Genomic DNA, 15,290 nt, shown 5'->3' with positions numbered 1-15,290 from the left:
AATACAGCTAATGTTGATGAAGTACAGGTGGTTTCTTTCATGTTACACTATGACCTTTTCTGTCTACCTCTGCCCTCACTCCAAACTTTACATTCTTTTGCTCCACTTCTGATAAGGATTTAAGATGCACTGTATTCATTTAAGATGAATGCAGTGCATAATTTCATGTGCACACTAAGCTACAGTTACAGAGCTATTTGCTGCTCCAGATGTTTACATTTCTTGCACAACAGACCTTGACTTTCATGCTAGCTGACTGCTGCCAGTTGGTAAGACAGATTTCTCCTGTTGCTGTTCCTAAGGGTTTTTACATTATGTGTAAGTGAGGAAGACACAGGGGCACAGTCTCTGTTTATCACCACAAAGGCGCACACAGTCACAACTGGGGAGACTTGTGAGACCAACTTGAAGACCTGGTTGGATCTGAAAGTGGTCAGTTTACCCAAAATACACACAAAAAATAGTCTCCCACTTGCACAGTGGTGTCCAGCTGTCTATCTGCCAGTTCTCCTATGAGATGTACCTCTAAGTAATGGCGATCATCATCACAGTCAGTGTATGAATCCATCATAGAAATTAGGGTTATTTAGTTATTTAGCCTCTCACCGAGTCCCATCTCTTTGTTGCTAAAATCGATGGAAAATTTTGCAGTGGCGTCGCTGTGTGTGAGAGAGGGAAAAACAGTCAAGAAAAGCTAAGAAACAGTCATTAAAGTTCAGAAACTAACATATCAAAATGTATTAGTTTTGTGTAAGATTTAGTTAAAGCTAGGTGCCAGTGGTGCTTTTTTGTGAATTTTAAATGTCTCAAAAAAAGTGACTGCAAAAAATATTCAACACGGTGAAATGCATACAATATAATCACATAAGGATAACAAGCTGAAACATTATTCTTTGGAGTACACATGACAACTGAGTTATTCCCTCTCATGCAGGCCAGAATATGGGTATAATACATGTATAAATGGCCAGATTTAGGCTTATGTGTTTCAAAGAGGGTCTGCTTTAATTCTTGGTCAGGCACAGTTTGTTATTATGCTGTGTATCAAGGAGTGGGAGTGCAGCTGTAAAGGGAGTCATTAGACCCACATTCAAAGTCTGCTCCTAGCATCAGCAATAGTCTCTGTATATGTGTGTGTGTCTCCACTTGACCAGTGGGGAAGCACAGCAGAGTGATGAGCCTCCAAAGACTGCTTAAAATCACACACCCACATCCAAGCTGACACACACATACGGACACACACAGTGGCTTAATTAGAGCTGACAGCAGTGGAGAGAGCTTACCGAAAGAAGGTGAAGGACAGGAAAAAAAAATTGAAATAAAAAAAAAAAGATGGCACGGAGAAGCAAGATAGACAAAGCAGAGGTGGAGCAGAGAGAGTGATTAGGGACCAAATGCACTCTTTAAAGTTTTAAAGTGAAGTGTTGGCAGAATGGTGGCCTGCTTTTTCAGTCCCTTCCCTCCTGTAAAATGGATGATGTGTGTGAGATATTACACCTCTCATAAATGTGTGCTTGAAAACACAGGTTGACTTGTCACCTGAATTTTGTGAGGTTTTTACCTTTAAACACTTAAAATTTATGGAATACTTTAACATTCATTCAGCCATTTTCTAGGAAAAATGAATGAGCTCCATTATCTGAGGTATAATTATTAAAGTTCTGAGATCGGTTGGAAGGAGGATCAGAATAAATCATACTCCTGTCACTGTCCACATTTTAGATTAGGAGGTTGCAAAATGCTTTGTAACTTTGTAGACTGATTATTTACTTTTATATGCTCAGATCATTTGCAAGACGTAGACCTCTGTTTAGCTCTTGCAGAACTGTTTACACTTTACATAAGCAGCAGCAAAAGGTTTTGTAAATAACTTCTAGTGATACCTTTCCTTTGTAAAAGGCAAGGAGCACTGATAAAGGTAGGTTTCACTTTACCTTTACAAATGATTAATCTATTTGCAATCAACATTGCAAGACATAAAAAAAGTGAAGAAGCTGATGTTGGTTTGGGCTGCCACAAATCACAAACACTTCAGAGATCTTTGTCAAATGACAGATCAGACGGATGTGATACTGTAGCTACTACACACAGCACTTACGTGAGATCACTGGCCACACTTAAGTTTAAATATGATCCATCTGAATCACAAAAAAACACCACCCCAAAATGCAGCCTAGTCATGTGAACTTGTGGCTAATCATTAACAAAGGAGAACTGCCAACTGCTCGGTTTTAATGTATCTTGTTTCTGTTCATGTCATACAATGGGCAATAAGTTCTCATGCAAAAGCACAAGCACTGATACAGCCTGAATGGACTTGTACGGTGCACTAACATTAGAATTAAGTTTGATTTTCCTCAGCAAAAAGAGGGGGTTTGGAGAGTCAGTTACAGTTTCTGTACAGCAATGGGGAGATCTTAAATTTTTTTCTCTCTCTCTTCTTCTCCCTCCCTTGCATACACACACGCAAGCACATACTTCCTCAAATGGGTCCACCCACAGACTGCTTGCTTCCTGTGTATGGTTAAAGTTACCCTTCTCAAGATGGTCTCATTACTGCTGCGTCTTTCCACAGGACCCAGAGGTAAAACTGCACATTTGAATGTATCTGTGTGTGTGTGTGTGTGTGTGTGTTTTTACTTGTAACTCAGATAGTTTTACTTGTGTCCATAGGACAGATTTCCTGAGCTGACACTGCAGAAATAACATGGGGAGCCAATGCTCTGCACTCAAGAGGGCTAAAATAAAGGAAAAGGAGGATTACAAACCTGACCAAACGGACCATGAGGTTTTCCCTACAGTGAAAAATGGACAAAAGTCTCCTCTCCTCCAAAGAAAGTCGTCTCTGCATGAGGAGGGGGGAGCCATAAAAGAAGGAACCCAGGAGGAGACTTCTTTTGAAAAACTGGCTTCTAGAGAGAAGAGCAGCTCTTTGGCACACGAGTACACTGTCGTTCAAGTTAACACATGGTGAGACTTGCATCATGTTTGCACTGATACAGCATTTCTGTGTGTACATTTACAAATAAATGTGCACAATATGTGATATTAACAAATATTTGCTAGCATGTGAAACAGCTGTTTTTGTCATTTGTCAGTTCTTTCCGCTCTGAAACACATGATCCTGCTCCAATCAGCACAGAGGAGAAAGGTGAGTTAAAGTTCATGATTTGAGGAGCAAACATCTTGATTTTAACTGGATTATAAAATGCTAATAAAATGCCTATGTACATGCTTCAGAGGCCACTCTGAGGCCGCTGCATGCTTGTAATTAGGTACCCGTACTGCCGTAATAATGACATGTGCCATAATGTGTTTATCTTTATGAAGAAGCTTCCTGGGTGGACAACAACAGGGCTAACCTCATTCAGAACGTCACTTCAGTAATGCTGATAGCGGATCAGATGCACCAGCAGCACATGATCCATAAAGAGGTCTATGCCAACATCAAGGCTGCCAGGACCAGTATGGACCAGATGAGGGAGCTGTACAAGGCCCTAACATCTACAAAAGTTAAATCTACCTTCTTCAGAATCCTCCATGAAATTGAGCCAGCGACATGTGAAAGTATGTGAGGTCTTTGTCTAAAGCATGATGATAATATAATGTTGATTTTGCACATACTGACTGTTATTATTTATTACTGTTCTGCACCTTAATAACTGCACACATACTGCACTGTTCACATAACAGTTCTTTTGCACAGTCTTCACTCTCAGCTGAATTTGCACAACAGCTGATTTGTATATATCAGTACAGTTTATATTTTGTGTAACTTTTTTTTTTTTTCACTTATGCTCTTATTAATATTTTGTAAATACTATTATCTATTTTATTTACTTACAACGTTTTGTATGGCATTCTGGGTGAAGAGCGAAGTAAGAATTTAATTGTACAGGGAAACCTGTTTCCTTACTGTGCAAATGACAATAAACCCTTTGAATATTGATAATAATAAGATACTATACTCTATAGTCGATTTAATGGCACAGCTAGCCGATATAACATTGCTGCAATTTCAATACATTAACAAGTTCAAATGTGCTCCCCAGTCCAAAATATAGTCGAAGAAACTGCTGCAATTATGTTTTGATATCACTGGGTTTTTTTTTCATTGCAGCAAAGGATGTCATCAGAGAAGTCATCAAAAAACACAAGGCACAACTGAGGGACAGGCTTTGCTTTGAGTTTCAAGGCACTAAAACAAATCATGAGGATATAAAATCACTGGACAAAATTTACACAGAGCTTCACATTATACAGGGAGAGAGTGAATCTGTCAATCAAAAACATGAGATCTGGGAAATCGAAGACAAGGCGACCAAGAAGATTCAAACAGCTGAGGGCCCAAGAATCAACTGCAACGACATCTTTAAAAGTGTACCAGAGGACAGTGTGTCGTCTGGGCAAGACAGACGAGAAGGGAGAGCTATCAGAGCTGTGATGACAAAGGGAATAGCCGGAATTGGAAAAACTGTCTCTGTGAAGAAGTTCATCCTTGACTGGGCAGATGGGAGAGCCAATCAGGACTTGGACTTCATCTTTTTGCTACCATTCAGGGAGCTAAATTTGGTCACAGATCGTAAGCTAAGCCTTGAGACACTTGTGAGAGAATTCCACCCAGAACTTAAAAACACAGCAATCACAAGAATATTTGCGAATCACAAAGTTTTGTTCATTTTTGATGGTCTTGATGAAACCCAGCTTCAACTGAATTTCACAACAACCCCAAGACTGACAGATCCCACAGAGGAATCGTCAGTGGACATTCTGGTGACCAACCTCATCAGGGAGCATCTTCTTCCCTCTGCACTTGTTTGGATAACCTCAAGACCTGGAGCAGTTAAGCGCATCCCCCGTCGGCACGTGTACCAGTGGACTGAGGTCAGAGGATTTAATGATCAACAAAAAATACAGTACTTCAGGAAGACAGTTGAGAACAAGACGGTCGCTGAAAAAATCATTAACTACATTATAATGTCACGGAGCTTATACATTATGTGTCACATACCCATCTTCTGCTGGATTGCAGCAAAAGTTTTTCAGCATTTGCTGCAAAAAATGGACGACATTCAAAATGAGACCATGAAGATACCCACAACGCTTACTGAGATGTACACACACTTCCTTTTTATTCAAATGCAGGTAGCAACTGAAAAGTACGACAACCAGAATGAGTCGGACACAGACGAGATCTTCAAGTCAAATGAAGAATTCATTTTCAAACTAGGCAGGATGTCATTTGAACATCTGACAGAAGACAAAATCATATTCACTGCCACGGATCTGATCAAATATGGCATCGACATAGACAAAGCTGGAGTTTATTGTGGGTTGTGTACAGAGATATTCAAAGAGGAGAGTGCGTTCAACAGAAAGAAGCTCTACTGCTTTGTGCATCTGACAGTTCAGGAGTATTTTGCTGCTCTCTTTGTGTACCACAGTTTTGCAAGTAAAAAAATTGATTCTCTTAGCCTCAAGGATTACCTGCTGAAAGGCTCCGAGGAAGAGTTGAAGTCTACTTTGGATGAAGATCCAGTTGATCTACCTTTGCATGAGCTGATGGAAATTGCAATGGCTAATTCGGCTCAAAGAAAGTCAGGAGAACTGGACATGTTTTTAAGGTTCCTTGTGGGCATGTCTCTACAATCAACTCAAGAACTGCTTCAAGGCCTGATTCAGCAGACAGAGGATCACTCAGCAGTTGTTGAGGAAATTAGGAAAAGTCTACTAGAATTAGATTTATTGGACTGCTCGCCTGAGAGGTGTCTGAACCTTGTCCACTGCCTGATTGAGCTGAAAGACAGTTCCCTACACGATAAAGTACTGAAATATCTTAAACCAGAGAATCATCCAGAAACACAGCTCTCCCCTTCTCAGTGCTCTGCTCTGGCCGACTCAATTCTGATGTCAAATATGCCTCTAGATGAATTCAACCTGAAGAAATACAGACCATCAGCAAAAGGTATTTTTAGGCTTCTCCCAGCTATAAGAAACTGCAGGAGAGCAAGGTGAGTTGGTTATTCAAACAGTGGTACACATTTTTCTGTACAAATTGCAAAATTCTTTACAAAAGAATATAGTGCTGGCATAGTTCCACTGTAGTGGCAGAATAATTTTATTCATCTAAAACTTTATCAGATCTTCCATGATTGTCTTTTTTAATATCTGCAGAATATCAGGGTTGCATCTGGATGGCTGGCTGGGTCAAACTATTTCCTCTGCTCTTCTAATGCCAAACTCTGTGCTAACTGAACTGCACCTGATGAATGGTCGCTTTTATGGGGAAGCTGCAAAGATCTTGAAAGATGGCCTTAAAAACTCTCAGGCTAAACTAGAAGTTCTCAGGTTAGTAAAACTATTATACTTAATGTGTTTGTTTTTCTAGTTGTCTTTTCATTTATTCTTTTAGGCTTTGTGGGCTTAACCACTCATCCAGGGATGGCAATGTCCTTAGGTCTGTTGACCTGTTTTTTGTACTCTGTAGTCTCTCAGGTATGTGGCTGTCACAAAGTGAGAGTGAAGATTTGGCAGAAGCAATCAAATCAGTCATCTCAAATCTAAGAGAACTGGAGCTCAGTGGCGACATACTGGGTGACTCATTATGTTTTGTGTTTTCTGCTGGGCTTCGCCACCCTAAACTGGAAAAGCTCAGGTCAGTCTCAGACATATTATTCCCCTGAACACTCAAGTATTAATTGTAAATAAAAGGTTCATCAACTGATTTCTTGGATACTAACAGTATGTTCTGGACAGTGTGACCTATGCATATATTTCCATTTTTGTTGTCTGTTCATCAAAAGACTAAACCGAAATCACTGCATTACAAAAATCTGTAAGGAGTTGGAGACGACATTCACATCCAACCCATGTTATCTGCGAGAGCTGGAACTGAGTTACACCAGGTTTAAAGACTCAGAAATGGAGAATCTCTCATCTTGGTTGAGAAGCGCAAACTGTACACTGGAGGTATTGAGGTAAAGAACTGTACATTGCACCGCATTTTAAAGAAGAATATTCAAGTAAGTTAATTAACTCAATTATATTCCTTCATTTGTCATTCAGTCTCAGTCACAACGAACTCACTGAGAAAGGTTGTCAGAAGCTGGCCCCAGCACTCAGTGCTGAACCTTCGCACTTGAGAGATTTGGACCTGAGCTCCAATGACCTGCAGGACTCAGGCGTGATGGCACTCTGTAATGCACTGATGAACCCGCACTGTGGTTTGAAAAGACTAAGGTCAGTGTTACAAATAGCTCCAAATACATAATACTAATTCAATTCACTTCATTTACTTACCAAATACATGTAGTGTGGTGTCCGACACACACATTCCTTTTGCAAAAATAAATGTACTGCATCCAGCAAGCTTTTATTTACTAAAGCAGAAATTGTTCATATATGATCTGTTACAACAATATGGTGTTTTCTGCCCCTGAGAAATGTACTTACATTATCAAGATGATTTAATGTGTTAGAGGAATTATTTGATAACGACCAAAATATATAATAATGCTAGCATAAAAGTTCTTTTCCTCACATACTGTGCTTCCTTTGGTCTGCTTTTTTCTTTCAAAATGTCATGTCAGCAAATCCAAAGGGCCAGATGCCAGATGAATGGCAAATCAAAGGGGGCTCATGTCGTGTTAACAATTGAAAATTGCTGCTGATAAGGGCATCTACCACACACCTAAAATGTCAGTTGTTTGATTTCTGTAGGCTGTCATTCTGTAAAGTGACAGGAGATGGATGCGCCTCTTTGGCCGTGGCTCTGAGGTCTGACCACTGCAGCCTCAGGGAGCTGGACCTGAGCTTTAATCACCTCGCAGATCAAGGAGTCAAGCTGCTGACTGAAATACAGAGGGATTCGTGCTGCAGTCTGGAGAAACTAAAGTAAGCTCAAACAGGCTGTCTAACAGACACGCACATTTTTATTTACTCTATTCATTTTATTTGAAATGCATATGTGATAATAATTTTGTTTTCACTTTCTGTTCCTCTATTTCCCATAAGTGTGGACCAAAATGAAGAATACTGGTTTGACATGAAGCTACTGAGACAGTGTAAGACTTTTTGATTATTTTCTAATGAAATCCTAAAGCTGTGACGTTGTAACACGTATCCATACTGCAGTATGTCTGCAACTGGTTTAAGTGGAGGCCTAAAATCTACATGGGGCAGGGGTGCTGGCATTACTGTGCTATATTACTGTTGTTAACAAGTCACTGATTCCCAGCCAGGGGAACTTGTTCCTTCAGGCTGTACTACTGCAGTTGACAGGGGGGTATGTGTAAAGATTGTGGAGTAGCTCAACTAATTTGAAATAAATAGCAATGTCAATTCAATTAAAAAATAAATATCCTAATATGCAGTTGTAATGCCTGAGCATGTGTTGCAGTTGAGATGTGTGAGAACTAGTCAACAAAATTGCAGTGAGGTTCAAAACACAATTAATAAACAGTTCAAATAGCTAGATGGGAATGGTTGTGGATAAATTGCAAAAAAAACTAAAAGTAATTGTTAAATTTTTGAAATGTTTAGCTAAAAGTAGTCAAAATGTTGAAATATAGCTACAACTAACATTGCCACGGGGAAAAAGTGTTCTGTTTTAAGTCATTAACAATTTTCAGAGTGTGTTTATTGTAATTTTGAATCACGATTAGGTCAGTTTAAGCATATATTATTATCTGGTAAGGCAACATCTGACCATGGTATGATGCTCTTTGTAAAAAGTGACTCTCAGGTCATCCTACTCTGCTTCACTCAAATGGATGTACAGAGGTAATCAGATACTACACAGCCTGTACAGGTTTTCCTGCATTCCTTCTCCACTCCACTTATAAAGTTTAACTTTAAACAAGTATCACACCTGGGAAAGAACAAATGAAACCAAATGTTCAATCTCAAATGCGTAGTTGCAGTTAGTGGGTAAACACTGCCACAGACTCACTAAAACATCTGTTTTTAAGTTTGATGACAGAACATGTTGACATTGTACACTGTATGATACAACACTGTTAAAAAAAAAATCAGAGATCAAGAACGACACTAACATTGCTACTACACCATTCGTCAATGCTTTGCTCTGTCTACATTGCAGATGCCTGTGATCTGACACTGGACCTCAACACAGCAAACTGGAATATAATTTTGACAAATGAGAACAAAATGGCAACAGCTGTCACAGAGAAACAACCATATCCTCATCATCCAGAGAGATTTGCCCAAAATCAGGTGCTGTGTAAAGAAGGTTTGACAGGTCGCCACTACTGGGAGGTTGAGCGTGTTTCAGCTGATGTTGGCGTGGCATACAAAAGTATAGACAGGGATGCAGACTGTTCAAGTGACGTTATATTGGGAGGTAACGAAAAGTCTTGGTGCTGGAATGATGAAGGGTACTTTCATCACAACAATTCCTATGTGAATTTTATGAACTGTTCTAGACAGGCACAGACCATAGGAGTGTATCTGGACTGGCCAGCAGGTATTTTGTCCTTTGTTGCGGTCTTTCCTGAAACACTGACACACCTGTACACTGTCCGCACAACTTTCACTGAACCACTCCATCCTGGTTTCTTTCTTTACCACCCTGGATCAATTTACCTGCGTAAAATAAAGTAAATGCAAATTTAACTGTCTGAATTGTGCCATCACTGAATAATTGAATAATTACTGACAGATTCGTCTCACTGGGCATTAAAACAGTGAGCTTTAAACAGTAAAATGACAATTAATTACATGCTCTAAAGGCTATGTTACACCACAGCAGTTAGGGGTAAGAAATTTTTCTTAAATAATCACAAAACAATACAAAGATGGACACAGTCCCATACAATGAACATTTTCTTTGAAACTCAAAGTAGGGTCCAATTCATTGGCTGAAATTGACCACAAAACGGACAACATCTGGGGGCTCAGAATCACAGAGACATCTCAGTGCCTAACGATGGCCTTAATTTTATGCACTGCACACTGTGTGTTTATATTTACTGTTCGAAGGAAATGCATTTAAAATGAGTATTACAAAGGCGTACCTATTTGATGGGAAGAGCAACAACCAAAAACAACCAGCAACATCTTTTACATGATTTATGAAAACTTTTTTCAAAAGCCTTTTATTAATATTTGTCCGTTTTGTTTTTTTTACGATTTTTTTACGCCTTTTGTTCATTTTATGGATTATTTTTTATACTTTACAATAGTTTGCTAGTTCATTCGCTGTACTTTTATTTGCTGGACTTTTATGTAAATGTGGTACTGAATTGTTTTAATTTTTTTTCTCATGTTAAGTTCTCTGTAGCATTGTTTTTGAAAGGTGATAAAATTGATACTGCAATTTTCACATTTTCTTTTCAATACATTACAATTACACTTGTTTTATTCCATTTATTTGTCAGTGGTGACACTCCCACATGGTATAACTAATCTGCGTTCCATGGGAGTGAGGTAAATGAGGGAACGCAGCTTGTACAGGCAGGTCTTCATTCCTTCTCACAGTTCTCTCCTTCCTTATCTTTTCTACTTTTAGTTTTTCAACTGACATGTCAGACTTTGTCCATCTGCGAGTTTACTGCCTGAATGTGATTTTTATCATCAACAGGCTAGCTAACACAAAAATAAAAGATCAAATGGCACAGGAAGACCATAACTGAAATCAGTTATGATCTCTGGAAATCTTATCTTTTTGATTGCAAAATGTTTAGTGAATTCACTGGGAACTAGGAAAATATTCTCCTTTTTCCTCTACTTCTTAATATCAGTCCTTTTTTACATATACATTTACCTGTGGGTGCATAGTTGTGAGTGCGTGTGTGTATAGTGTGTATAGTGTGTGTGTGTGTGTCTCTCGATACGGATTCTAGAAAAGAAAAAAAATCTTCCTAACTAAAGGCTAACTGTTTTCCCCTGTATCAAGTCTTTGTGCTAAGCTAAGCACACTGGCTTAACACACACATCTTTATATTTACTCTAAAGATATGAGTGTAATCTTGGCCTTCTCATTCCCACTCTCAGCAAGAAAGCAAATAAACTAATTTCCCAAAACTATTCCTTAGTAGTTACATTTTAATGATTCCTCTGTCATCCTTTCCAGTGGAGTCAGAGATCAACCCAGATATGTGAGACTGGTGACATGTCACATATCTTGTTTGATGAACAAATGGACAGACAGGCAGATGAGAGGACACAGTTGATCTCACATGGGCCTGCTGCACTTGCACTGCATTCTAATGATGTAACACTAGAGGGGGATACTTGACAGGATATGGCATACCAGACAAGCCAAGGTTGCAGGCATGTTGGTTTATTGCATGTGTATGTGTAAATGATGTTTCAAGGCATATTCATATTTTGCATATACCTTGATTGATTAAGGAAACACATGCACAGGTGATGCCCTACTTCCATTCTCCCTCAAAATTTCAGGGTTACTTCTGTGACAGCAGTGTTTCTGCAGTCTGCTGTAGATTCATTTTCTGAAAGAATGAAGCTCATTTAAAATGGTTTGACTAAGTGAATTTGATAAATTATCCACATCTTTTCCTGCTTACTGCTTATTATTTATGTATTTATATTTAACAATTTAACACAGGGACCTTGGAACAGGTGGAAGCAGATGGACACACACACACATACTGTAGAAACACAGAGGCAATAAACTGGACCTAAACACCCTTTTAGAAAAGACAGGACCAAATCCTTCATGCATGAGTCACCTTCTGTTTGAGGTTGTTTTTGCATATTATTTATTCATATTGTCATCTTGACTTACCCATATGTTGTAAAGGTCAGGGCCTATCAACAGTTTTAGAAGTTTGAAAAGTTAGAGGATCACCTAAATCATTAAGATTCTCTGGGGATCGTGTTTGTCCTCAGAGAATGTGATTTCCAATCATAGCCTTAGAAACTGCAACAGAGCACAGCAGGCCTATCAAGCTGTGGATTTTTCTACCTGCCAAAGTGGTGTGCACAGGGCTGTAGTAACCAAAAACAAAGGGGAAAAGTGTAAGGAATGAATTGAACTGTGTTTGTTCACTCTAAGCTGAACTGCAAATGATAGCATCTCAGGCTAACTCGCTTACCGCCATCAGCAGCGACAGGGTGTTACTTTCAGAACCAATGAGCACATTATTAACTAAAGTTACATTCACAACTGGCACATCCACGATATTTCCCTACTATGAACCAGCTGATTATGGCAACTATTTCACAAAATGTCAAACTATTCCTTTGTGTGTTTCAGTGTGAACAGATCGTAATGAAAACGACTTGCAAATTTGCAGCAGACTCTGGTAGTTTTACACTTAAAATATATTTGTCTTGTTTAATTCTTTGTGTGTGAGAAAGTGTCTGCGTGCATGAGTGGCCACTGCATTTAGAGTGCAGTCAAACATGGTTTCAGAGGGGTCTGATGGCCAGAGGAGCTGCTGGCAGCTGAATTAGCAGCGCATCAATCTTCCATGGTTGTTGTTTTAAAGTTGCTGTTATCTCTCTCTCCCTCTCTCTGCCACTCTCTCAGGCCACACACACATTCTTGTCTTACTAAAGTTGTGAGGATACTCGTTGACATAATACATTCCCCAGCCCCTTACCCTAACCTTAACCATCACAACTAAATGCCCAACCCTTACCCTTAACCTAACCTAAACCTGATTCTAACCTAAAACCTAAAACCAAGTCTTAAACATCAAACAGCCCTTAGAAGTGAAGACCTGCCAAAATGTCCTCACAATGATGGTTTTGCACCAAAATGTGTCCACACAACCACACACACACACACACACACACACACACACACACACACACACACACACACACACTGTAAAAACTGTTACTTAGATTCAACTCAAAAAAATAAGGCAACAATTTCCAACTACTTTTTGCAAGTTTAGTGAACTTCTTGGTATTTTGAGTTGATAAAAATCTGTATTATGTATTTTACTGTGTGCTAAAAAATGAAGGAGAGTGCATTGTGACAAAGAGCAGGATATTGACCACATCATACTTAATTAAAATAAGTAACATTTAAAAAAAAAAAAAAAAAATTGATTTGAATTAATTCATTTACTCTAATTAATTTAATTAATTTAGTGGTGGACAACCAGCCTTTGTTTTGTGGACAAGAAAGCTTCTTGCCACCAGAATCTCCTCTGTTTTCAGGTCAATGCTGTAGTGCTTTGCAAGTTTATCCAAATGTGATTCACTCAAAAAGTTCTCAGATTTAGGGCTGCATGCCTGGATCCCTTTCAGAAGCCCTGCATCCACACTTGAAAATCTTTGCTCAAGTTCACCAACCATTCCATCCACACAAGGGAAAAGCTGCTCTCTTTTCAAGGTGTCTGAGCTGGTCAGGTCAGTGCCTGAACCCACGGCTGTCATAATCACAAAACTCCCCATTTTTATCTGTTAATGCCTTTTCTTGGTATCTGGTTCTGGGATACTGTGTTTGTGGCACAGTGCCTTAGTTCTCTCATATAGCTCTGTGGCAAATTCGTCTGTGCGTTTGCCTTTCAGTGTGTCACATACAGCTTGCTTGCAGATAAAAGCTTCTGCCAGTTACAGACAGAAGTGACCGAAACATCAGCAGTGCATAGACTGTTGAAAATTTGTAGAGCTTTTCTCTGAGACATAGAGCTGTGGGGGATCCAATGGCAGAGAGAGAGACTCCAAAATGGCAGGTAATGTCTCAACAACTGCATTAATTGATCGCAACTGGCATGTCCAGTGAGTGCTTGAAAGTTGCACAAGCTCAACTGCTGACAATCCAAGCCTGGACTGAGCTTCTATGATCTTATGATGATGGACTAGGGAGGTGCTGAAAAAACAATATACACACTTCAACAAGCTGAAAAGCACCACGGCATCAGAGACAGCCCTGCAAGTATTGCACAAGACTAGGTTTAACTCATGAGCATGACAATGCACATATATAACCTCAGGGTGGAACTTTCTAAAATATGCCTCTATAACTCCAGTGGATCCACTCATCCCAGCTGCAGCTCTGCCAGTCCAAAACTCCTTTAAAAGCTCCATGCATGCAAGAAAATTACCAGCATTTGTGCTTTCTTCACTTTCATCATTGCCACGAAAAGGGAGTCCGTCTTCCTAACATAGAAGTGACAATTCGCCTGAGATACTCCCTTCTCTCTGCTATCTCACTTGCATTTACAGATGTTATCAGCTGTGCAATGTTTCCTTGTCTGTTAGTAGCCTGATAGCTTTTCCATGCGACAAAACTGTCCTTGTGTGTTTGTGTCTTCTCATGCTTGTCGAAGATAGCCAGAGCTTTCTTCCAATTCTTGCAGCCACTACTGACCAAACTATCATGTCTGATGTTTTTGCCAAACACTCTGCATGAATATTCTAACCAGCTGTGCTTTTCAAACCAGCTATGGTGAAATGCCCTGCTCTGTGTGCCAAAATGATTTTGTGAATATCCCTGTTAATCTCCATAAAATGCTGTCTGTATCAAAGATGACTGACAGATCACTTCGACCCACCTTAGCAGCAGAGACCTGTCGCTCTCTCTCACTCTTCCTGTCATCTGGCTCTAACTCAGTCGGTGTCCGGATGTGGAGAGGCGTGGTGGACTGCTCCTCCCAGTAGATCTGATGGTCTTCTGAAGAAGCAACACAAATGAAAGAAGTTTACTTTTATTAAGTTAAGGAATATGCAATTCATTTGCAACCAACAATTACTGAGAATATTTAATTTAATTATGTACTATATACCAGTATGTAATGGTCATATGTTTTGTGTAGCAGTCACATTTAAACCAATAGTCTCTGAAAAAGTATTTATAATTAGCTAGACTATTTATGACCTTATTCAAAGCCAATGCGCATGTGAAATTAAGAAAATCAAGCTGATAAAACAATGTAAAAGCGACTAGGTCCATGGACAGCTGCTTTGCTGAACTGATGCGGCAGGTGTGTCCACTCAGGGTGCGAGCCTGCTGCAGTTCTGGTGCTGCTGCTGCCTTTTTCTTTTTTTACCCTCATTCAAACAGAAAGCGGGGAGAGAGAACAAGACACACACACACACACACACACACACACACACACACATTGACGCATTTTCATGATATCATGTCCTCATCTTTTCCCATCATGCAGGGACAACAGTGACTACAAAGCTAGCAGTAAACGTAACTTTTAACGGACACGAGGATGAGAGACCATGCTACTAGTGTTCTGCTAGCTAATTTCTGATGAAGTCCAGGTATTGCTGCCACAGGATGAATGGCCGATTAATTAAAACGTCGGACTCGTTAAACGAACAAGAGGACGAAA

General features: G+C 39.6%; 1 protein-coding gene across 3 annotated transcripts; it reads left to right on the top strand.

Moving 5' to 3' along the window:
- The first annotated feature begins 2,497 nt into the window (after positions 1-2,497).
- Positions 2,498-11,029, top strand: LOC121198759 (NACHT, LRR and PYD domains-containing protein 12-like). 3 transcript variants are annotated; one of them, XM_041063074.1, is made up of 12 exons: positions 2,498-2,584; positions 2,674-2,970; positions 3,099-3,151; positions 3,334-3,567; positions 4,121-6,011; positions 6,175-6,348; positions 6,488-6,655; positions 6,804-6,977; positions 7,066-7,239; positions 7,720-7,893; positions 8,014-8,063; positions 9,101-11,029. In XM_041063074.1, the coding sequence occupies exons 2-12, from the start codon at positions 2,708-2,710 to the stop codon at positions 9,619-9,621; spliced, it is 3,876 nt and encodes a 1,291-aa protein (XP_040919008.1). In that variant the 5' UTR covers positions 2,498-2,584; positions 2,674-2,707; the 3' UTR covers positions 9,622-11,029. The 3 variants fall into 3 exon arrangements, with proteins under 3 accessions (XP_040919008.1, XP_040919006.1, XP_040919007.1); XM_041063072.1 differs by having other exon boundaries at positions 3,331-3,567; XM_041063073.1 differs by having other exon boundaries at positions 2,539-2,584; positions 2,679-2,970; positions 3,331-3,567.
- The last annotated feature ends 4,261 nt before the right edge of the window (positions 11,030-15,290 follow it).

This window comes from Toxotes jaculatrix, chromosome 18, assembly GCF_017976425.1.
Source record: "Toxotes jaculatrix isolate fToxJac2 chromosome 18, fToxJac2.pri, whole genome shotgun sequence".
Lineage (NCBI taxonomy): Eukaryota > Metazoa > Chordata > Actinopteri > Toxotidae > Toxotes > Toxotes jaculatrix.
Note: the sequence above shows the minus strand (reverse complement) of the source record. Positions and strands in the feature narration are given on the sequence as shown.